The following is a 25,386-nucleotide window of genomic DNA, read 5'->3' as shown; positions in this document are numbered from 1 at the left end:
TGCCAAGGCCATAGTGTCATGGACACGTTTGAGTTCCTGATGGGAGGTAGGTTACTTGTTTGACTTGAATATAAAAAAATGCTTAACTCAAGTAGGCAAAAATCAGTCATCAGCCTGTATTTTGTTTCATATGCACATTTATATGCAAGAGTTTCTGATCTTGTCACTTTAAAGTTTTTAGTGGCATCAGACCCCCCAACTGGCCCTGTGGTGTTTGGAGAACATAGGGGTTTTTTTTTTCATTTTTTGTTCCCTGTGCGGAGAAGCCTTTTGTATTGAGGATATCACCTTAGCTGTCTAAAACATAAATCTAATCACACTGATGCCCTGATTTAAAGCCTTCCATTTGTCCACAGGATGAGATGTGTGACAGGCCCTTCACAGTCTTGCCCTGCCTTTATCAGCCTTGTATCGTCTACAGCAACCGTGAACCCTAGCATTTCTCTGATGTTGGTGAGAATGAGTAATTTACAAAAGTGGTTTAAAAGTTGAGGCTCTAGAGCCAGACAACATAGGTTCACTCTGGCCCCACCACTTACAACTGTGCGCATGAAACCTCGGACAAGTTATTTAACTTTTCTATTGTATATTTCACTTTCCTTACCTGTAAAATGAGGAAAATAAGAGTGTTCACTAAAGAGAGTTTGTCACAAAGATTAAACTAGTTAGTAGATATAAAGTGCTTGGAACAGTGTCTATCAAGTAACGATCACTCAGAATATTAGCTCTGTTGTTTTGCAAAATTCTACTCATCCTTTAATGCTTGTCTGATAGTTCTTCTTTGGGAAAACTTCCTGAAATCCCTGGAATTAACTGTTCTCTCCTTTTCTGCTTTTATTCGTTATCGTTTATACCTGTCGTATAGCTTTTGCACACAGTGTTATTGTTGGTTCAGGGTGGGCAGATGCATGGTACATGGGCCGCCTCTTCTATTCCTGCACTCAGGGTTCACCTTGCTACAGTCCTGGCATTCCTTCCTGCTGAGGTCTGCACTTGACCCAAGACTCCGCAGTACAGTCCTTTAGCTTGGCATGCAGGGGAACCAGTTTGCTTCAAGAGAGTTCACTGTTTACACACTGGCTCCTCAGGATGGAGACATCTTTGCTTCCATCCTCTGTGGATACCGTAGGTACTTAGCAGGCACTCGGTGCAGCTTTGCTGAATGAATGTCACTTTGAGCAGTTAAAGCAAAGGTCTGCAATGGTGGTCCTTAATCTCCCCAACTCCCCACATACTTACCTTCTATAACAAACCCATCAGTGCTAGAGTTTGAAACAGCCCCAGGTGATTTTGATATAAACTCACCCCCTCTATTTGAAAACCATTGACCAAAATATAAAAAAGCAGTTTTTGGAGTTGAAGAAAAGGACATACAGAATAAGAAGAAATGTATTCCTTTTATAAATTGTTGCTAGAGAACAAGGAAAAGAAGTTTTCTTTCTTGTTCTTTGGCACAATTAACCTTTAGTTAAAAGTAAATGATCATTTCAGGAGGTACACTCTGACCAAGTGTGACTTTTGATGGTAGCATAGTTTTATTTTCTCTTTTTCTGTTCAACGAAAATAACGCCAGCTTCAAAGCACTGGTAAAACTCTTTACCTTACAAAAGGAAACAACGGACCCCCTACAGCCTGTTGAATAAGTAAAGCTCCACACTTGGCCTTCTGATTCCTTCAGGGAGCTAAATCATTCATCAAACATTTATTGAGACTCTGATATGTGCCAGCTACAGGGCTAGGTTCCAAAGCTAGGAAGACAGTAAGAATTCCTGAGTCATTTTCCTCTAGTGAAGAAGTAGCTATAGACATGCACAGCTGTATGTCTATACCACAAAGTAGCTATAGACATGCACAGTTTGCTATGATAGCTGTTCATAATTATTATCCCTTTGAGCTGAGGGTCAGTAATGATTTCCCCCTTTTATTCCTGTTATTGGTAATTTGTGCCTTCTCTTTTATTGATTTATAGGTTTTTTTAGAGGAATATCTGATTTTATTCGTATTTTCAAAGAGCCAACTTTGATTTTATAGGTTTTCTCTCTTGTATATATATATTTAATTTTTGCTCTCATTTCCTTTTACTGTCTTTAGGTTTAATTTGCTGTTCCTTTTTTTTTCTTTTGATAGATACACAGAAAATCAGTTTTCAGCTTTTTTTCTTTTCTAATACATGCATTTAAGACAACCCATTTCCTGCTAAGCATGGATTGAGCTACATCTTACAAGTTTTGATGTGTCACATTTTTATAATCATTCAGTTTAAAATATTTTCTCATTTCTCCTGTAGTTTCTTTTTTGACCCATGCATTATTTAAAAGTGTCATTATTTTCAATAACAATACTTTTGGCATTTATTCTTAGTTATACTGTGATCAAAGGACATACTCTGTATGGTTTTATTCCTTCGATATGTGTTGAGATTTGCTTAGTGGCTCATTATATGGTCAGTTTGGATAAGCATTCCATGTGTTTTTGAAAGTAGTACGTATGTTATAGTTGTTGGGTGCATACACGAATTGAGTCAAGTTTTTAAACATGTTGTTAATCTTCTGTATCTGTTGATTTCTGTTTACTTGTTTAGTCATTTACTGTGTTAATCTCCCACTAAGATTGTTAGTCATTTTAATTCTGTCAGTTTCTGCTTTATGTGTTTTAAAACTGTGATTACTTGGATAAAAAATTGGGATTGTGATGTATTTGTGGTGGATCAACTCTTAACATTATGAAATGTCCCTCTTTTATCCTTGGTGATGCTTCTTACTTTACAGCTTCTTTTGCGTGATACGATAGCTGTGTGAGCTTTTTTGGTTAGAATATGAATAGTATATTTCTTTCCATATTTTTTTTTCTTTTGGCCATTCTCTGTCTTTATATTCGACGATATGTGTCTCTTGTAAGTACAGTATAGTTAAGTGGTGTCTCCACCCCTACCCCAGTCTTTTGCTTGGCAAATTTAGTCTCTTGATATTTAAGTAATTCTTGAGACTTTGAGGATTAACTGTGAATCTTACTGTTTTCTATTTTTCCCATCTATTATGTGCTCTTTTTTCCTTTTTCTTAAGTTATTTTGGATTAAACATATTTAAAAAAATAATTCCATATTTTTAACTCCTCTATTACCTTTTTATGGTTTTTAAATTCTTTCAGCTGTTGCTTTATTATGACATGAATTCATAACATATCAACAATACTTTAATGCTTTACCACAACCTGGGTAGACAAGGACCTTAGAAATCTGACTTCATTTACCCCTTCTGCTTTATTTGTTATGCGTTGTAATTCTGTATTTTAAACACCACAAGACATTCCTATAATTGTTCTGTAAAGTCAGTACCCTTTTGGAGCTCTTCGTTCTTTCCTGCAGTTCCTTGCTTTTCCCTTGTGCCTGAAAATTCCTGCTGGAAGCCAGTTCTCTCAGATTTTGTTTGTTGGAGAGCATATTTATTTCACAGTCATTTTGAATGATTTTTCTCCACTAAGTATAGAATTCTGAGTTTCCAGCTTTTTATTTGTAGGCTAAAGATGTCATTTCACTGTCATCTGGTTTCCATTGTTTCTGTTGAAATGTCAGCTGTCAGCCTTATTGTACTCATTTTGAAAGTATTGTGTCTTTTTAAAGACTTTTGTGGTAGGGTTTTAGCAATTATACTGTGATATGACGCATTAAAACTTGTGGATACCTTTCCGTCTCTCCTTCTTTGGATTTGTAGGCCTTCATGAATCTGTGGCTAGACATCTGTTGTCACTTTTGGAAAATCTGTGGCCAGTATCTACAAATATTTCCTCTCTCGCAGTTTTTCTCTCCTCTTTTCCCATCATCTTGTTCCAGTCTAGTATTAAGATGATTCTATTAAGATGATTCTAGGCTGTGTTTCAGTGTTTGTAAACACTGGTCCATTTCAGTTTTACCCTTGCACACTAGGGCATACCTCTTCAGGGGTCTCAACTGAAAGTCTGGTATGTTTACCAGGCCCTCAACTCCATTTTTCTTTTTTCTTTTTTTTTTTTTTTCCTCTCCTCAGCACTATGAGACTACTGAAATCTCTGTTTGGTTCTTTAGCCTCTTTCTGCTTGGCTACTCACAGCACAGGCATTGGCAACTAAACGCCTTGAGAAGAAAAGCAATGAAGAGTGTTCAGCTTATTATTTCATTGCTTTTCACACCTCTCCAGCATCTTGGCCCCTCATGTCCTGCGTACTTCGGTTGCTCTTTGATACATTTAAAAAGTTGGGGGGTTTTCCCCCTGATTTGTTCATTTGTATTTTATTCAGCTTTTATAGTTACTCTGGGGAGGAGATTGGTTTGATACCTGCTACTGAATCTTAGCCGGACTTGGTACAAAGTTATCATCTTTAATCTTTTTCACCGTTTGTGTTTTTATCTGGTGAAGAGTAACTGGAAAGTTTAAATGAGACAACTTGACAAAAGCATTTGGTACAGTATGTGTTCACGTGCTTCATTCCTTTCATGTAAATAAAAAGCAAATTTGAAAAAGTAGGGGGTAAATTTCCTACCTTACTTGCCTGATAGCCCATAGGCATAGGCTTGTTTACTGGTTTACTGAATAAATACCTTAAAATGTTGCTACATTTACATAGTGTAAATATAACTACCTTTTTTATAGCGTAAGACATACTTGAGGAACAGCCCAAAATGGATGTTAAGACTATTGCATTTTTATTTTTTCCTTTTGCTTTCAGTTTTTGTTGATTGAGGTGTATTTTGAAATATATATCTTAGAGCCTATAAATGAATCTAAATATAAAACATCACAATATCTGTTGAGAACTTGAACTTTTTTTGCACTAAGGGGTCTGTTGTTTCTATCTCAGAACTCATGTAAACAGTAACATACTCCTTTTTAAAGCTGCATCTCAGTTTATTCATCTATAAAATGGCAATGATGGTACTACCTAGTTGAAAGAATTATTTAAAGAATTAAATACTGTGTTAGTCAGCTTGGGCTGCCATAACAAAATACCACTGACCGAGTGGCTTAAACAGTAGAAATGTATTTCTCACAGTTCTGGAGGCTAGGAAGTCCAAGATGAAGGCTCCAGCCAGTTTGGTTTCTGGTGAGGGCTCCCTTCCAGGCTTGCAGACACCTGCCTTCTCTCTATGAAGAAGGCCTTTCCTCAGTGGGTGCACATGTAGGGAGGGAGAGAGAAATCTCTCCCTTCTTCTTATAAGGCCACCATAGGGAGGGAGAGAGAAATCTCTCCCTTCTTCTTATAAGGCCACCAATCCAATTAGATCAGGGCCCCATCCTCATGACCTCATTTAATGTTAATTACTTCCTTAGAGGCCCCATCTCCAAATACAGTCACACTGGGGGTGAGGGCTTCAACGTGAGTTTTAGGGGGGGACATAATTCAGCCCATAGCATACTGTAATACATAAAAGTGCTTAAAATAGTATCTGGCCCGTGGTAATTGTTTAATAAATTGTGATTTTGTGCTAGAGATGATTTTAAACATCTTTTTTCTTTTCTAGGTGCTGACTTTGGGTTACTTTTGAAAACACTAGGAATGGTGATTTCTACTTTTCAGGACCTCAGCACGAAGAAGCTAAGGAGAATCCTATGTAAATAAAGTGAAACCTCTTCTGCTCTCCTTTCACATTTGGGGACGTCTTTCTTTCTCCATCCACAAGGAGTGTACGTGGTGCCATCATGAACGTGACAAGTTTGTTTTCCTTCACAAGTCCGGCTGTGAAGAGACTGCTTGGGTGGAAACAGGGTGATGAAGAAGAAAAATGGGCAGAGAAAGCTGTTGACGCTTTGGTGAAAAAACTGAAGAAAAAGAAAGGTGCCATGGAGGAACTGGAAAAGGCCTTGAGCTGTCCGGGGCAGCCCAGTAACTGTGTCACCATTCCCCGCTCCCTGGACGGCAGGCTGCAAGTTTCCCACCGGAAGGGGCTGCCTCACGTCATTTACTGCCGTGTGTGGCGCTGGCCCGACCTTCAGAGCCACCATGAACTAAAACCACTGGAATGCTGTGAGTTTCCTTTTGGTTCCAAGCAGAAGGAGGTGTGCATCAATCCCTACCACTATAAGCGAGTAGAAAGCCCTGGTAAGTGAGCCCTTTTATGTTGATGCGTTTAGCAGATTTGTATTGTTTCTCAAAGTCATTCCTTTCCATGTTTTCAGTTGTAATTTTCAAATATTAGGGGAAAAGTTACATTTGTCCACCCTTGAATATGTCATACGTTCTAACAGCATAGTCTCTAGTTAATCTTATTTCTTAGGAGCGGGGCTGTGAAAACTGTTATCCCGGTACTAATACCTCTAACTTGTAATAAATTGTTTTCTTTCTAAATTTATTCTTTATGTTTCCCTTTGGCTCTGTGCATTTCTCTAGACAAATTTAGCTATGATTTTATTGTGAGGGACAGGAAAGGAGAGAAGCATGGCATTACTGTCTACCTACTTGAGGGCAGTTGCCAGTGACTTGGCAACTTTATCCTTAAAAATAGCAATTTTTATCATCTCCAGTGGAATTTCACTATGGCATCTTCCCTGTAGAGGATATGAAGGAATTATGTTCTGCTGTGGAATCATTTGATACTATTACTTTATAAGATATTTCTTAGTTTTTACATATATGACCTTGGCCGGTGGGCAGGGGGAGAAGCACAGTAAAGGATATACTTCAAAATTTACTTGGTTTTGCCCTCAAATTAGAGTCCACATTCTAGACAGTTGCATCAGTTGGAAAGTGATCAGGCAATCTCAAGACCCTAAGTATCTCATTGTCAGATTGGAACCAATTTTGTTGATGGATTAGTTATTAATAGCTGTTGGTTACCAAGGGTTCCCAAATGAGGCTGTGCGTTAGCTTCACGTGGCTCCCCCCCCGGAAATTCTGATTCTGGCCTAGCCTGGTAATCCGTGTTTTTAACAGGTACTCCAGGTGGGGCTGATGGGAGCTGTTGGATTGGTGTTTGGGAACTACTAAGCTAGATACTGTAATAACATGGCTCTCAAATAAAAGGCATTCTGGTTTCTTACGGAATATTGAAGAAGAGTTTAAGGACTAGGGAATAATAATAATAAACATCTTTGTATCCACCACCCAGTTGCCTTCAGTAACTACTGTCCTGAATTTGATGGTTAAGTTTGAAGTTCATCATTCCCATGCGTGCTTTTATACAGCAATTCTGTATGTGTCTGAATCCTTGACAGTATGTACTGTCAATTTTGTATATTTAAAGGTATTATATAATGATATTGGAGTATCCTTCTACAATTTGCTGTATTCATTCAACATCATTGATGTGTGATTTCTATATTACACACTTTAGGATTACCTTGTCAAGGCCTGTGAAAAATCCTCTGGAGATTTTATTGGAATTTCATTGATTTCATTTGGGGAAGGATTGATATAGTTCTCTTCTTGAGTGCAGTATTTTTCTAAATTTATTTAGGTTTTTTTTTTTTTTTCCTGCGGTACGCGGGCCTCTCACTGTTGTGGCCTCTCCCGCTGCGGAGCACAGGCTCCAGACACGCAGGCTCAGCGGCCATGGCTCATGGGCCCAGCCACTCCACGGCATGTGGGATCTTCCCAGACCGGGGCACGAACCCGTGTCCCCTGCATCGGCAGGCGGACTCTCAACCACTGCGCCACCAGGGAAGCCCTATTTAGGTATTTTAAGTTTCTTCCATAAAGTTCTTGGACATCTTTTCTTAGATTTATTTCTAGGTAACTGTTTGGATTTTATTGTATCCTTTTAAAAGTTACATCTTGTTACAGTTGTTCATGGCTAGGACTATACTTGCTTTTTTCCAGCCATCTTGCAGAATTGTCCTTGTTGTAATCTAGGCATTCTTTACTGCTTGTCACACCCACTGTGATGTAAATTTTAGTGTGTAATATGTACAAACAGGATTGCTTAGGTACTTGGTTTTTAGATCCCCATAGTAACTTTAAGAGGTACGTGGGGAAGATTCTAATCCCACTTCACAAATGGTAAAACTGAGGTCCCTATAAATTAAGTGACCTGTGTGTCAGACACCCAAGGTTCAGTATTGAGAAAACACTGTGGATACATTTTCTCCCGCCACCCCTTCCTCCACTCTGCTCCATTTCATCTTACGCTGCGGCAGCTGGGGACCAGCGCACTACAGAGAGTGTTCTTTGAAGATGCGCGCTGTGGCCGTGTAATCTTCCTGCTTCCCATTGCTCTTACACACAGCTCTGTGTTCTGGTCTTCACCCACCTCGCCAGCTTCTTTTCCCACCTTCCATGCTTCTTGTGCTTGAGCCATATGGGGACACTCAGTGCACTCTTCCTCTGTACCTCGTTTCTCCTCCCTCTTTGCCTAGTTCACTCTTCTTTATCCTTCAGGCCTAAGCTTAATGGAGGCCCACTTTGCTGAGAAGCCTTTGTTGATACCTCCTCCCCCCGCCCCCCTTACCCCCCTCACCCCCCGCCCCCTCCCCCCGCATGCCTGTCTGTGTTTCCCATAGTAGCAATTTGAATTTCTTCCTGATGTTCTTCACACTTATATTTGCCACTGTTAGTCTTCCTTGCAGGATAGTAAATCAGGCTCCATGATGGCAAGGACCATGTTTATTATTAACATCTCTACATTTAGTAGTGAGCATGGTTAAATACATTTTTGCTGTTAAATGAAAATACTTCTTTTAGTTTCTCTGTATGGTCTTTTTGTTTGTTTGTTTAGAGATGAGCTTTCAATTTGTTTATGTCCTCCAACCATCATCTTCCCTTTCGTGTCCATTTCATTGCCGTTACTATCTGACATAGATGGAAAGGATTTTTTAAAAGTTAACGCTGAGGTGATTTTGTTGCTCTTAATAATTTACTTGATAGGGAGGAGGTGGGAAACCAGCTAAAACAGGGCATTCTGAGACTCCACAAGTATCATTCCATCCTCCCCTTTAGCCAGGAATCTGGTGAGCCGTGCACAGACCAGTTCTCAAAAACCGTGAGGCCAATATCTGTTGAATTTGAACATATCAGGATTTTCCTTATATTTTTTATATTGTGAAGTGAAAATATGGTGGGAATGAGTAACTGGACTTCTTCCAGAGACCACCGTGAAGCAGCCCCTGCACCTCATGGGGAGAAGCCCCTCTAAATCAAAATGCAGTGGGGCCTCAGCCCCTCACAGTCCCAGAGTTAAGTAGGCATTTTCCCTCTGTAATGCAGCATGGAGCACACCTGGTTGTTGCTTCTGTGAAATAGGAAAAAAGGGGTCTGGAAGTCTAAGCTGCAGACATTGCAGCTCAACACTGAATTACTCTGAACTCTGTAACTATTTTACCTCAGATAAAGTATTTCAAAGAGCAATTTAACAGTTTAAGCATAAGATAGGTCTCCCAAACTTGTTATTTTCTGCTAAGGCCCCTTTTGGGATCTCTAGAGAAAACTTCCGCAGAAATTGGGAGGGAGTCTCTCGATTTAGAGCAGTGGTTTTCAAAGTGTGTGGTCCTCAGACTAGCAGCATCAGCATCACCTGGGAACTTTGTAGAAACGAATATTGTTAGATCCTTCCACAGACCTACTGAATCAAACTCTGGGGATGGAGCCAGCAATCCGTTTGGACAAACTCTCCAGGTGATTCTGATTCAGGCTAAAGTGTGAGAACCACTGGTTTAAGGTATCCAGGCAGGTCACGTCCAGCTGACAAGATGAAGTCTCTTATTGAAAAGAGATGCTAATGAGTTACAGTTCGAAATCCTTCATCATTTTTAACTTAGCATCTTGTTAGGGGTATAAAACTGACTTGCTCTTTCCAGAATTTCCCTTCCTGTTGATATTCATTAAGATTAGCATTCTGATACAGTGTGATAAAGGTGTCTTAAAGGGTGTGGAGGAGTGAGGGGAGGAAGGAATGCTTTGTTGTTTGGCCCAGTGGAAGTTTTATAATTGTTCTCTGGGGTATCTTTTACTGTCTCTGTTTCTTTGACCAAAAATAATTTTAATGGATTTAAGTAAACGTAGTTTTTCTTTACCTGTGCCATTAATTTTGTTATAAATAAAAGAGTCTAAACATTGTGGTGGGGAAAAAACCGAAAGTTACAGAAACACTGCAACAACTTGTGCTCATCATAGGCAATGATGGGAGAGAGTGTGAGAGGGACGAACCTTCCTTTTGGTGAAAGGTAGTAAAGTACCTTGGCCATTACTGAAAAATGCATCTTTGGGAAAGTAGAAAGTGGTAAGAATTTCTTTTTCTGCAAGTGTGTGGATAGTTACAGGAAAGAGGAAGTGTGTGCAGTTTCTGAAGACCGTGCCCCTGCTGATGATGTAACAGGTGACTGTTTACTTGGACTTTGGGTAGCCTTTAGAGTCCAGGCTACTTATTAGTGGTTGGGTTAAATGGCGGTTTTCTTTTTCTTTACCAAAGCAAATGCTGACAGGGTAAAGTCAGTCATCTCAATGTGGTATGAGAAGGCTATTCAGTTGCTATCTGCCGCCATTAAAATGTCTTCATGGAGACTTCCTGTCATTTGGCCTTTTTTTTTCTTTTAATGTTTTTCACGTGGTTCCTGAGAATTATCATCTGTACTTTGAACTTCATCCACTTGCAAGGCCGTATTGATCCTGAGCTTGAAATTCTGAGATTTCAGTTTGATCTTTAAAGTAATACCCTGCTGTTCACTTCCTGGTGCTTCTTCCATTTTCAGCAGCATGGCTCCCAGCTGTTTAAAATACACCTAAAATCCTCTTCACCAGTTGACCGAATGCAAGTTTTGCCCCTTTGGCTGCCTCAGTCACCAGGTAATTCCTGGCTTGGTAAATTTTACCTTAAGAAGAAGGCCTTAAAATCATAGAAATGGAGAATGAGTTGGTGGTTGCTGGGGGCAGGAGGGGAGTAGGTGTGGCTATAAAAGGGCAACATTGGGGAGGGACCCTTGGGTTGATGGAAGTGTTCTGTATCTTGGCTGTGTCAGTGTCGTGATTGTGATGACGGTCTATAGTTTTGCAGGATATTACCATTTGAGGAAACTGGGTAAGAGGGTAGGCAGGATTTCTCTTGTTACTTCTTACAGCTGCATGTGAATCTGCCATTATTTGAATTTTAAAAATGGTGATTCCCTGAAAAAGCAGCTAGTGCAGCCCGCGACTCAGTCACATTGAGTGCTTTTCCTCAACAACCATTGTGTTTTGGCATGTAGCAGAGGTGCTCTGTGAGTACTTTTATATTGTCACACAGAATATTAGACGGACATATACTCAAGGATCAAGATTTAATAAAATTAATACTTAAAAATTTAAATCAAAAAATTTTAATGTGTTTCTTCATGTTGTGAATGTGTTTTTACATGAGCCAAGGATGACAAAAACCTCTATCTAATTAAAGTGCCTTTTTGTTTTTTTTTAAGTCTTTGTATTAGTACATCCATTCGGAAGATGGTGATGGGTGGGGGGACGTATTGACTTTTCCTTCAAGTTTATCTGAGTGGCTGTATCTAGGAGTCTGGTGACTGACGCTGTAAACCAGATACCAGGATACGATGGTGACAAGTGTTTTGAAGATTTAGGATTAATTAGCAACAATATCAACTATAAAAATTAAAATAAAGCATTATGACCTGTATTTTATAGTCAGAGTTCTCCAGAGCAACAGAACCAATAGGATCGATCGATCGATCTATCTATCTATCTATATATACATACACATATATATTATATATATAGATCTTATATATTATATATATATACATATATATATTTTATACCTAGATCCTATATATTTAATAGGATCCTACAAAATTTAAATTAATTTATTAATTATCCTATTAATAAGTCTACTATTGGGATTTCCCTGGCGGTCCAGTGGTTAGGACTCGGCGCTTTCCCTGCTGAGGGGCCGGGTTCAATCCCTAGTCTGGGAACTCAGACCCCATAAGCCTCACAGCCCAGCCAAAAAAAAAAAGAGTTTTTAAAAAAGTCTATTATATATTATAGATTTATTATGGGAGCTGGCTCATATGAGTATGGAGGCCGAGAGGTCCTATGATCTGCTGTCTGCAAGCTGTAGAACCAGCAAGTCTGATGGTGGAAGTCCCAGTCTTAGTCCAAAGGCCTGGGAAGCAGGAGCACCGTATCCGAGGGCAGGAGAAGATAGGTGATCCAGCCTTTTTGTTCTGTTGAGGTGCTCAGCAATTGGGTGATGTCCACTTACAGTGGTGAGGGTGATCTTCCTTCCTCAGTCTACCAATTCAGATGCTTATCTCCTCTGGAGATACCCTCACAGACACAACCAGAAATATTGTTTTACCAGCTCTCTGAGCATCCCTCACCTCAGCCCACTCAGGTTGACACATAAAATTAACCGTCACACCCTGTGTTCATCATCTACATCTAAATTCAGACATCTGGGGCCCATGTACAACTCCTCAGGAACTGGGTCTGCCAGAGAAAGATGAGCATGTGAGTACAGCACAGTGTGCTAAATTGGATAGAAGTGTGGACGGGAGATGCAGCCAACTCTTACAAGCCTGAGAGTGGCCACAGAAAAGCTCGCTGGACTCCAACGCATCTGGACATTGTGTTCCAGCCTGTGTGGTGGTTCAGTTATATAAGTATATAGTATATTTCATCGTACAAAGGATTTAAATTGGTTTATAAGAAGACTTACAGTAAAGTAGAAAGTATAACTAATAAGGTAGGCCAGGGAAAGCAAATTCAAAAGGAAGGTCAAGACTAAGAGGAAAATTAGCACATATGCGTCCCATGACTCACGATGATACAGATGTACTGCTGTGCATAGTTACTTTAAGTTTGTGATCCTAGTCTGGATGGTTCTCTCCTGCTTTTGGTGTGGGAGAGAGATGTGTATGACATTGAAAAGAAGGAAGAAGGCTTTGAAAGCTGTAAAAGGTAGTTCAGAACATTTGTGCCTGAGGGTGGGTGGTGGGTAGAGCCACCGAGGCAGTTTGCAGAGACTTCCTGCGGGAGGGATCCTTGGGGCGAGGGCAATGTCCCCTGACTTTGCAGTTGCTTTTCCATAGTCCACTCAGGGCCCCGTTCTCCTGTCCATGTGGAAGTTTTGTTGTGCAAGAGCATTTGGTTACTACTTTTGCTTCTGTCCAAGTTCAAGGGACAGCCAAGTGGACGTGGAGTTTAGATGTTGAACTTATTTCCCAAATATTATCTTGGGCATTTGGCTTGTGTTTGATAATTTCATCAGTGTCATCTCAAATATTATTAGAAACAGATGAAGTGATGTAATCATGTGTGGGATTTTATACCCAGATCTCTTAGTGGATTCCATTTTCTCAAATCCAAGGCAAAACGTGAAGTTTATTATTCCGATCTTTTTTTCCCCCGAGCAACTGTGCCTAGTACATGATTTGGGCAACTGGTTTTGTGTTATTTATTAATTGATGAGCACATGGTACGTTTTAGCAGTTACTATATGTTACTTTTACATAAATTGTAGAAGTACATACATTTCATAAGTTGAAGCAGACATGGAGACCATAATTCTGTGATTTGTTTCTGGGTAGCATTTCTCTATTGCCAGGTCTACTCCAATCTGAAATTTTAAGACCATACTCCATAGATTATACAAAGTATCTTGCTCATACTTTTGCTTTCCTGACCATGATCCTCCACGTCATTCCTTTCCTATCTCTGCAACATTAGGTGGGCCAGAGAAGATATTTTCAGACCTTCTGGATTCACGTAAAGCTCAGCACCCTTCTCTCTACCCCTGCTAGTTTATAGGGCTGAAGGAACACTAGCCGGCCGGCAGCTGTTGGAAACAAAGCACACACACACACAAAACCATGGCTGATGAAAAAGCAATTTTGAAAACCACAGAAAAACATTTGTCGTAATAAAGTAGTTCACTGATTGCAATTGTGTGGAAATAATGTTTCAAATCAAAAGGGAAAGCCTGGCTCATAACTTCCAAGACTAGCTTTGGGTGAGATAATACGGAGACCCGTGAGTACTGCTTTTTGGCTTTGTATCCCCGCGTGTGGAAAATCCTCAGTGATGTCTTGTTGGGGGAATGTTCTGTGTGATTGTGGTGGGGAGCCACAGTTGACTTGCCCCAGGTTGGTAGTGCCCTAGGCTCTTGACAGACACGGAAAGTGAGAGAAATGGAGGGGAAGTTGGCTTTTGTAATGATCTGACTGATTTTCTCGGTTTTACTTTCAGCCTCCTTGGTACTAGCTGTTCAAAGGCTCAAGGAAAAGCCTGGGCATTTCTTTCCCAAAATGTAGGTCCCATCCCTTTGTCTTTTTCCACTTCGAGATGCAAATATTCTCTTGAAAGACCCAGCATCATGCCTGATAATCATGAATTAGCCAAATCGTCAGACCTCTGCCCTGTTATTTGGAAGAAGGAGATTTGTTTGGGGAGGAGATGGGGAAACAGAGTGGATATTTATTTAATTTAAAGAGCAGAGCTGGGGGACTTTGGGCAGCTGGAGGCTACCCTGAGCACTGTGTTAAAAATTGCAGAGGGCCTGGAGAAGGGGAGGACTAAAAAACCCCCAAATTTTGTTAATTTGCTAGCTTGGCTGGGGATTCGTTGCTCTCAGATACTGGTCTCAGGACTGCTTGGAAAGGCTGCATGCAGACTTGCTTCCCCTGCATTTAGTCTGGTCTGGGCTTCCACCGTGTCAACAGCAGCTCTTCCCCGTGGGTGGGAGATGGGGAGGTGACGCTGAACTTGCCACTTACCCATTTCACTTACCTAATTACCAGTGCCTCAACTGGACTTCTTCATTCCCATGACCTTTAGCACCGAAGCCAGCCAGTAACACTCCACCCCGTCTGCTCTTCCTAAAACTGCAATGCAGGGGTTCCCAACCCCCGGGCCGTGAACCGTGGTCCGAGGCCTGTTAGGAACCGGGCCGCGCGGCAGGAGGTGAGCGGCGGGCGGGCGAGCAAGGTTTCATCTGACCCGTCGCTCCCCACCGCTCGCATTACCGCCTGAACCATCCCCCTAACCCCGTCCATGGAAGAACTGTCTTCCACAAAACTGGCCACTGGTGCCAGAAGGGCTGGGGACGGCTGTGCTGCGAGCCACATGGGTTGTGTAACTAGAAGTAACGGTAATCTTCCCGAGAAAAGAATGAGAATCTGTAAACAGAGACTATGTTTAAATAAAGAGATTTAGGTCCACAAAGGACTGTTTGGCACTTTTTCCCCCGGTTCTTTTTTCTTTTTTTTTTTTTTTTGCGGTACACGGGCCTCTCACTGTTGTGGCCTCTCCCGTTGCGGAGCACAGGCTCCGGACGCGCAGGCTCAGAGGCCATGCATGGCTCACGGGCCCAGCCGCTCCGCGGCATGTGGGATCCTCCCGGACCGGGGCAGGAACCAGTGTCCCCTGCATCGGCAGGCGGGCTCTCAACCACTGCGCTACCAGGGAAGCCCACCCCCCGGTTCTTTAAATGGGCGTTTTTATACTCTGGCATTTTAGCAGACCTTACAATGGAAGATGAGGTTTACGTTCTACTGCATCACTACGTCAGTTGTAAAACAGCTCTCCGAGATGCTGCTGTTCTTAGTTCTCCGCTCTCACATGAAACAAGCCATTTCCTGTCTAAGCGAGAGTGTCTGGCTTACGTAGTCATACGTCACCTGACCACCTCCCACTTGCTCCTGTATGGGATCTTAAGTCAGAAGAAGGCAAAAGGAGAGCCTATGCTTTTTTTTTTAATATATAAATTTATTTATTTTTAGCTGCGTTGGGTCTTCGTTGCTGTGCTCGGGCTTTCTCTAGTTGCGGCGAGCGGGGGCTCCTCTTCGTTGCGGTGCGCGGGCTTCTCAATGCGGTGGCTTCTCTTGTTGCGGAGCACGGGCTCTAGAGTGCACGGGCTTCAGTAGTTGCGGTGCAGGGGCTCAGTAGTTCTGGCTCGCGGGCTCTAGAGCGCAGGCTCAGTAGTTGTGGCGCACGGGCTTAGTTGCTCCACGGCATGGGGATCTTCCTGGACCAGGGCTCGAACCCGTGTCCCCTGCACTGGCAGGAGGATTCTTAACCACTGCGCCACCAGGGAAGCCCCCAGCCTATGATTTTTTGAGTGGTATTTCGGCAGCTTTTTGTAAACTGAAAGTAAACATATATATGACAACAGAGTGGAATTCCTTTGTATGTTTTTTCCTGTATGTTTCCCTATAAATTCCTGACAATTACATCTGACCAGCTCTGTAGCAGATTCAGCAGTATTTTTTGTGACAGTACCCTTTCTTTGAGCATCTAAAAAGTGTTTCCAGGGTATGGTGGTGTACCGGGACAGGTATTTAAGTACGATGGTCAAGTTGGGAAACAGTTGTGGGTAAACGCTTTTGAAATATCAAACTTAACAGCTTTTAAACAGAAAAAAAGAACAGCTGATTTTACAATGAGTTATTTTTAAAAGAGAAAACTGGTGGGAGCATGTCACAGGGACACAGAGGTCAGCTTGAAGGGGCTGCTTCTAGCTAAATCAGACAATTTGATCAACAAGATATTTAAGGGCAGAAATGAATTATCAGCCATGGGGGGATAAAAACGGGGATCCATGCTGGTAGTATTCTTTCTACTCTTACAGTAGAATGCTGATTGCTGACTGGTAGATGTGGAGTGGAGTTCTTCAGGAAAATCAGGACAAATGGGGACTATTAAAGGAGATACTTCTCTGTAGCTGTAAGGTTAAAATACGGTGGGGCGGAAGCTCAGGTGAGAAGGCCTGGACTAAAATTTTGGCACTTGGTATATTTGACCTTGGGCCAGTTGCGTGTCCTCTTTGAGCTTGTGTTTGCTAACCTGTGAAATGGGGAGCGATGGTATTTACCCTCCAAGGTCATGCTGAGGCTTAAGTTAAACAGTGCACATGAAAAGGCTTTGTGCATTCTGGAAACACAATGTGGCTGAAACAGTGAGACAAAGAGCATAACTTTTGTGCACATCTTCTTTAGAATAAAAACAAAATTTGTAATGTTAAGTTTTCACTAAACAGATCTTCAGGAAACTGTAATACAGTTGACCCATGAACAACTCGGAGGTTAGCGGCACAAACCCTCCCTGCAGTGGAAAATCCACGTGTAAATATATAGTCGGCCCTCCATATCTGTGGTTCTGCATCCTTGGATTCAGTCACCTGTGGATCGGGTAGTACTGTAGTACATATTTAGTGGGAAAAAATCCGTGTGTATGGGTCTGTGCAGTTCAAACCCATGTTATTCAAGGGTCAATTTTTACAGTATTAATAATAGTAACAATAGAAATTAAAATAGCTACTTTTATGCTTACTGTGTGCCAGGCACTGTGCTTATGGATTCACGTGCATTCTCATTTCATCCTGACCGAGCTGTGAAAGGTAGAGAGAGGTACCCACCGACAGGGCCACTTAGCTGCAGTTTAAGTAAGTTGTCCCATGGCTTGTAAGGGGAGAGGGTGGATTCAAATTGAAGTCTAAATGCAAAGTCCATGCTGCTACCCACCACACTACTGCTTCCCAAAAGAAGTCGTTCCCCCCACCCACCCTGATCAGTTTTCTCTCCCTGACAGAGGGAAAAGGTATCCACAGTTTTCAGTGGTAGAACGTTGGATCTGAAATGCATATGAGCAGCAGCTGCTTGAATTTGGGGTTGCTAATGGTAAATTCGAAAGCACACCTGTGCTTTAGATGCTTCTGGAAGCTTTATTTGTGTTTATTTCCCATCGGTCAGTCTTCATCATTAGATAATAAGTGTCTGTTTCCTAGAATATATTTGAACTCTGAAAGAGAACTAATTACATTCAGCTGCAATTAGAAATGAAACCAAGCTGCCTGGTGTGACACCTGGGGATGGTCATTTCCATATCAATAGCGTCTGATAGATGATTAGACGCGCTAGGCCGAGGGCTGACCAGAGCCCAGGAACTTGCTAAAGCTAACTGCGTCACATTGAGAGACACCTGCCTCCCCCCACTGGTTCCTGGTTGTATACTTATCGGCAAGTCACTTAATCTCTCTCTACCTCAGTATCCACCCTAGGTCGGAGTTGTTATGAGGATCAGATGAGTGAACATTTGGTACAGCCCTTGGCATATGTAAGCACAGTGTAAATGTTAAATGAAAAGGAAATCTGGGAGAAGTACTACTCTTCCCATTTTACTAGTAAGAAGTTCAGTGTAAAGAGTAAGTTCCCTGTTAATCGTCTGGTAAATAACTGGACAAGACTTCTATCCAGAAGTCCAGAACTAAAGCCCGCCTCTAACTGTTCCTAAACTTCCGGTGTACCTTATGAAGGACTTTTTCCTCTCCTGGTATTTTTAGCTGACACCCTGAAGTTTTTCTACCTCTAACAAACTATGAAGTCTCCAATAATATAGCATCTTCCTTCTGTGGTAGTTAAGCAAATAAGTATTTGGCAAAGGAAAGGAACCTGGGGTAAGGATGGGAAAGGGACCTGGAGGGAGGAACCAGCATTTGAGAGGCTGCCACATGCCACCTGCCAGAGCTTGGCCACTAGCCCTGCAGGGGGACAAAGGCCTGTGCTGTCTGATTCATGCCACTAGGACCCTGGGCTTCTTGGTCCAAAGACAGTGCTTTTTCCTTGGCACCAAGACACCTGACCAGAAAAACTGGACACTTTGTGAATTTTCTTGTCAACTTGGTATAATAAGGCCATGCTGGTCTTTTCTGTATCATTCTAATTTAATCTGCATACCTGAGAACTGGGACTGAAGCTGTATGGAGTTTTAGAGTTGAAAGGGATGATTTCTAGAAATCTGACTAAAGGTGAGAAAATTGAGGTTCAAGCTCCACAGCTAGTTAGAGACGTCGACAGGTCAAGAGGCCTGGGGCTGTGTTGCCCACAAATATGGTAACCCCTCATCTTCCCCACCCAGGCTGCATTCAGCCAGACTCCAGGAGGCCTGATTTATTGTGTCTGGGATGAGGCACAGGAATCTGCCTTTAAACAAGTGTCCTGCTAGGTCACCGAGGACTATACTTTGAGCAAGGCTGGTCTGTATTAATCAGGTTATAATAAGCAATCTAAGAACAGTCATATAATTCACAAACATACATTAATTGAAAAAACACTTATTAAGGATCTATTATATGCCAGGCACTGGATGATACAGCGAAAGAAAACTCAATTCTGCCCCCAAGGGGCTTATGGTCTGGGTGAGGTAAAGTCAAATTAGCAATAAAATGTTACAGATGCCATGATGATCTAAGCCACAGTGGGGCACAAAGAAAAGAGGAATTCATTTCTCCTGGAGGTGAGCAGAAAAACCAAGAAAGATACCATAAAAGAGACGGCATTAGAACTGAGATTAGAAGGATGTCAAGTGAGCAGAGGTACAGGAGTATGAAAGCAGCAGGTGGAAACTGCCGGAAGCTCCGGGTGGCTGGGTGAAGTGACAGGGCAGTTACCCAAAAGATAGGTTGGACCCTGAATCTGCACTAGATCGTGGAGTCTTAAAGGACGTACTGTGGGCACGTAATCTCTCAGATGAGATGTATTTCAAAGGAATCACCCATGGCGTACAAAAAAAGAGAGAATCCCAAGCCTGGAATTATCTAGGAGGTTGGGTTCTGAGAAGTTGATTTCAATTCAGGCTCTTTTTAAGTCAATTTCATGTTGTTTTGCAGATACTTTTATTGAATATAGTTCATTTCTCTGTTTATATTTAAATTGTGTTCACATATTCATCTTCTGTTCATGTATTTGTACTCGAGTAATTGATACATTCCTAGAAAACAAATACTACAAAGTTGCTATCGTTAAGCAAAATCGTCTTAACTTTTAAAAAGATGTTCCCTCAATAAACTAAACAGAAGAATGGAAAGAGAATTTTAAATCCACAGTCTTTTTACAGTTTGGCAGTACTGAGTAGCATAGTCTGGTGGTTATTATGTACAGACCTTGATTCAAACCCTGGCCCTCCGCTTAGCAGCTGTGTGACCTTGGACGTGTCATGGAGCTGGACTGAGCCTGCTTCCTCATCTGCTGTGAGGGTTCAGGGATCTGTTATAAACTCCGTGTGGGCAGGGACAGTGGCCGTCCCGCTGACGTCTGCACCTGCCATGTCCCACCCAGAGCCTGGCCCTGAGGTCAGTATTCGATGGGCATGTATGTAGTGCCCAGTGAACAGTATCTAATTTTACTTCAAACCCTCCCTTCTGCCGCCTGACCACCAATAAGCACGCAAAAAGATAAAGGGCCACCACTCAGGGATTTGGGGCTATATTTGCATTAAAATTTAACCTCGATTAAAGGTTATGAGAATCTTTTTTTCAGTGTAGTTTCCCTGATATATCCTGAGGTTAGGAATTTTATTTCATAAATGCATATACTATTAACTTTTAAGTAGTCTTACCCTCTCCTCCACTCTCTCCTGGAAACGCTTCTATTTAGAAAGTCATGAACACACACCATATTTAGGGACATCTGTCTAGTTTAGATATTATACTGGGCACAGCTGCTCTGGCAGCTTGGCTGCCTTCCCCCTTTCCCCTTCCCTCGCGCCCCCCCCCCCACCCGTTTTCAGATGAGAATTGTGGCCGCTGGACCAGCTCTCAGGCTGTTCTCCCATTAGCCCTGGGCCACCTTCCTGCTCTTGGGTGGCCTCACTGGCTGTCCTGAGACCCGAGTGAGATGTGGTCTGACACTTGTGCACCGCGACGCTCCAGATTTCCACAAGCAGCAGCGGCAGACTCACACAGTTTAGGGCAGGGAGGGCCCTCGGGATTCAGACCCCTTGCTCTTCGGAGTGAGAAGATTGAGACCCTGGGAAATTAAGTGACTTGCTCAAAGTCACAGAACTAATAATTATCATAGCTAGGCTAGAACTCAGGCGTCTCGACTGTTACCTCGATTCATTTTCCACGTCTTCGGAACTAAGGGACGTTTATGTACCACTGGGTCACAGCCAGCTTATTTGCCATTATGTCTGTGTGGACAAACATAGGCGACAGCCTGGCAGCTTTGTTATCAGAACTCGCTTGTGTGTTTAAAAAAAAAAAAAAAAATTCTCGTCCACGAGCATTTGGCAGGTCACAACCTCGTCAGCCTTGGTCTGGTCACTAGACTACTTTACACTGATGACTTGGTGATAGAATTTCAAACAACACTTCAGAATCTTGAAGATGTTCACAAATCTGGAGGGTGTACAGGAGTACTTTTCACAACTCAGCCCCTCTCTGCAATGTTAGCTGTTTCTTTTTCATTCCTTTTCCTTGTGCCCTGGTAACACAGAAAAGCTGAGTCCAGTAGCAGAATCGCAAATGTCTTCTGAAACTCGCTTCCTGAAATGAAAATACCTCCTGAAACTTTCTTAGTTTGGTTTCCCTATTGACTGGAAAAGGGATTTTATTTATTTTTTAACTAAAAGGGACACATAAATACTTTGAAAAGCAGAGATATACATCACTAAGAAAAGGCAGAAATCTGACCTTTTTCCTCCTGGGAGGTCAGGAAAAGACGGGAAGAAAGCTCCCTCCTTTTAAAGACATACCGCAATTATTAGAGATTTTCAAGTAGGTGGAGGGAGGTGTAGTGAAATTACCTAGGAGCCTTGCCCTCACCCCCTACTAGAACACACCTGAAGAGGTGGTGTGCAACCAGCTCAGGCTTTTTCTGTTTTGTTTTGTTCTTTAACCAGGGGTACAACTCCTAGAATACAGGAATGACACAGCACAATCTGATTTTTCAGTGATTCAAATCAAAAAGAAATTCATGTGTGTAAAGAAAGTGTTTTAACACTGAGCCCCTCTTTCAAAGGAGATTCTTGTCATTCAAATTAGCCAGTAGGAGCAGCCCTTAAAGGGAAGCTGCAGACTTCTCTCAAGTTGCCAAGTAGGAGTAACCTTATCAGTTGCCAAGGAAAAGGGTCCCCAGGAGCGTCAGTGCTCCCATAGTTCTGTTTTCCATAAAATGGAGTAGACTGAAACATGGAAAGAAATATGAAGAGGAAGGCATTCCTCACCCTCTCTCCCTTCCTATTTCTGACCTGAGTCAAGCATAGCGTTTGCAAATCCTACTTCTTTCAGCTGGGTAATCATCCTCTCACCCAAGAAATAAGAATTGCACATAGGGGGACTTCCCTGGTGGCTCAGTGGTTAAGAATCTGTCTGCCGATGCAGAGGACACGGGTTCCAGCCCTGGCCCCAGGAAGATCCCACAGGCCGCGGAGCAACTAAGCCTGTGTGCCACAGCTACTGAGCCTGTGCTCTAGAGTCCGTGAGCTACAACTACTGAACCCACGTGCTGCAACTACTGAAGCCCACACACTCTAGGGCCCGCGCACTGCCACTACTGAACCCATGCGCCACAACTACTGAAGCCCGCGCGCCTAGAGCCCGTGCTCCACAACGAAGAGTAGCCCCTGCTCACCGCAACTAGGGAAATCCCGCGCACAGCAACAAAGACCCAACACAGACCAAAAAAAAAAGAATTGCACATAGGTTTACTTACACATAGATAATTGGTCTGGATGTTTATTCTTTCCTTTTCCCCCAGTAGAAAACATACCTTAACATTGAAATATTGCTGAAATGAAAGGAACAAGGACTGGGGATGGGGGGTGGGGAAGACAGCTGGGAGGGAAGTGCACTGTCCTTCAGGATCCCACACAGGCGAGGTGCCTGGGCCTTGTTGTTTTCGAGCAATTTGTGTATATAGGCCTAACCCTGCCTAGCTAGCTCCCCCCCCCGCCCCCCGCCCCATCTCTTCTCTTCCACATTAATACTTCTTTCTAGGACTAGCAGCTGTTCCACACCCCAGAACCATTTCATTCCTCTCCTTAATTTAATCAGTTATTGTTTATAGTTTGGATGACCATAAAACTTATTGTCTAAACCAGAACACTTTTGAGAGTGACAGAGTCACCTATTAATAATTCCATCGGACAACAGGTACAGACTGGGATTGTCCAAGGCAGGCCAGAATATACAGATACTCTACTTACAATCTTCAACTGCACAAATCAGTTTTGATAATGATTCATCTCTTAGCATCATCAAGGAGTTAGAAGTGTCTCATAACTGGACTCACTCAACTGGACTGGAGTTTTCTCCTTTCAATTGAGCGGACCTTTAATTTGTCCAGAAACACTTTTAGACTTTATTCTACTCACCCATCCCTTAAACTGTATCAGACATAATTTAACATTCTTGGAAGTTAGTAATCGAGACAGCAGAACCTCAGTGGTTGACAGTGCTCATTGCCTTTGTCTCAACTCTCGCCCCTTTCTCTGTGACCTTAGGTGAGTTATCCCTCTAGAACTCTTATTTGCAAAGTGTGATAATGTGATCGGCATGGTTCCAGGCTTAAAGTAAATATTAGTGGTGGTAATCTGAATTTTGTAGATTCTGGTGATCACCTGAAAACCAATTTGATGAACATCTCCTTGCTTCTACGTAAATGCTCTTAGTTCTAGAGTCTAGCTTTACATCTTATCTGCCTCCCTCCTTGCTGTGACCAGTCTTTTTGCTGTAATTTTCTGAGAAATTAGTAACTTATTAGAATTGTGATGCTGAGTAAATAGGAAATCCACACATTCAAACCACCCCAGCACAGTGTCCCACACCAGCTACTCAAAGCCATAGGTAACATGGCAAGCACATCTTCCTGGAGGATCAGTTTTACTAGATTGTAAATTATTTACGATATCACTTTTATATTTGATAAATAGTGAAGAGCAGAGTGTAAAATGTATATGAGTTGGTTAAGATAAATCAACATGTCGATGTAATTTCAGTTCCAGTGGTGCTGCTGGGACCCCGGATGAATTCACTCTCCTCTGTCACTGATGCTTACCTTGCTGGAATGTTGAGAAATACTGGGAAAATGTCTTTCAGAAACATTCTATGGGTAATTTGAGAGGCTTTGAAGCACTGGTTGCTGCTATCGTTAGAGGGTTAAGTTGAACTTCAGGTAAATTTGACAGAAATGCCTTCATCCTAGAGTGTATAGGAGGATATCCGTTCATATTTTTTATGTTGCAGTTCTGCTTATTAACTTTGAACAGCCCGTAGAAGATGTATGTCTTAAAGATTATCACCCCCTTCAGCATAAGACTTCCTTGCAGCTCTTTCCTTTTGGTATCTTCAGTTGGTTTTCCCTGTAGGATCGGGTGTATCTGTGATAGCAAACTGGAATTCCTTTCCTGAATGGGGATTCTGAATTGGGAGATGTACATCTTATATATAGCCCCAGAAGCAGAGGTGGTAGGATAAAACTGTGTTAATTGGGGATGTGGTACTGTTGAGAGCTCAGAATAATGGTTTGCAAACCTTGAAGATGGGATTGGGAAAGGAATAAATAATAGAAAATTTTAGCCGTTTTTTTAGGTTAGCAAAAGACAATTTTAAATTGCCTCTTCACATTCATTTTTTGAACGGCTTTATTGAGGATTAATTGGCTTAGAATATACTGCACATTTTTAAAATGTACAATATGATTAGTTTTGACATACATGGGAAAGAATCACCACAATCAAGATAATGAACATACTCATCACCCACAAAAGTGTACTCCTGCACCTTTTCAGTCTCTCCCCCCAGCCCGAACTGTCATCCCCAGGCCACTACTGACCTGCTTTCTGTCACCATACATTGGTTTGCATCTTCTAGATTTTGTTTGCGTGGAATCATACAGCATACACTCTTTTTCTGTCCGCCTTCTCTCAGCATATTATTTTGAGACCGATCCATGTTGCTGTGTGAATCAATATTTCATTCCTTTTTATTACTGAGTAGTGTTCCAGTGTATGGATGTACCATATTTGTTTATTCATTCATGTGTTGATGGACATTTGGTTTGTTTCTAGTTTTTGGCTGTCACAAATAAAGTATACACGTCTTTGTAGATACATGTTTTCATTTCTCTTGGGTAAATACCTAGAAGTAGAATGGCTGGGTCATATGGTAAGTGCGTGTTCAACTTTACAAGAAACTGCCAAAATATTGTCCAAAGTGGTTGTGCCATTTTACATTCCAGCCAACAATGTGTGAGAAAATCCCTGCTGCCATTACTTGATATGGTTAAGCCTTTTAATTAAAAAATTTTATTGTGGTAAAATACACATAATGTAATACTTATCATTTTAACCCTTTATAAGTGTACAACTTCATGGCATTAAATACATTCACAGTGTTGTGCAACCATCATCCAAAACTTTGTCATCATCCCCAACAAAAACTTGGTTCCCATTAAACAATAACTGCATCTTTTCCCTTTCCCCCAGCCCCTGGTAACCTCTATTCCACTTTTTGTCTGTGAATTTTTCTATTCTAAGTCCCTCATATAAGTAAGATATTTTTCCTTCTGTGTTTGATTTACTTCAATAAGCATAGTACTTTTAAGGATTTCTCTGATGAAGGGTGTGTTCACATCTTTTACCTAATTTTTAATTGGATTATTTGGATTTTTATTAATGAGTTTTGAGAGTTCATTATATATTCAAGACACAAGTCCTTTA

General features: G+C 41.8%; 1 protein-coding gene across 3 annotated transcripts in view; it reads left to right on the top strand.

Moving 5' to 3' along the window:
* SMAD1 (SMAD family member 1) overlaps window positions 1-25,386 on the top strand; it is a 77,018-nt gene that overhangs the window by 24,472 nt on the left and 27,160 nt on the right. For 2 of the 3 annotated variants that reach the window (XM_082838765.1, XM_082838764.1), the window contains exon 2: window positions 5,495-6,072. In XM_082838765.1, the coding sequence (XP_082694891.1) occupies window positions 5,673-6,072 (400 nt within the window). In that variant the 5' untranslated portion in view covers window positions 5,495-5,672. The remainder of the gene's footprint in view (window positions 1-5,494; window positions 6,073-25,386) is intronic. The other variant, XM_082838766.1, reaches the window with a different exon arrangement.

This window comes from Leucopleurus acutus (assembly GCF_964270905.1).
Source record: "Leucopleurus acutus genome assembly, chromosome: 4".
Classification (NCBI taxonomy): Eukaryota; Metazoa; Chordata; class Mammalia; order Artiodactyla; family Delphinidae; genus Leucopleurus; species Leucopleurus acutus.
The sequence above is the reverse complement of the archived record's forward strand: the minus strand, read 5'-3'. Positions and strand labels throughout refer to the sequence as shown.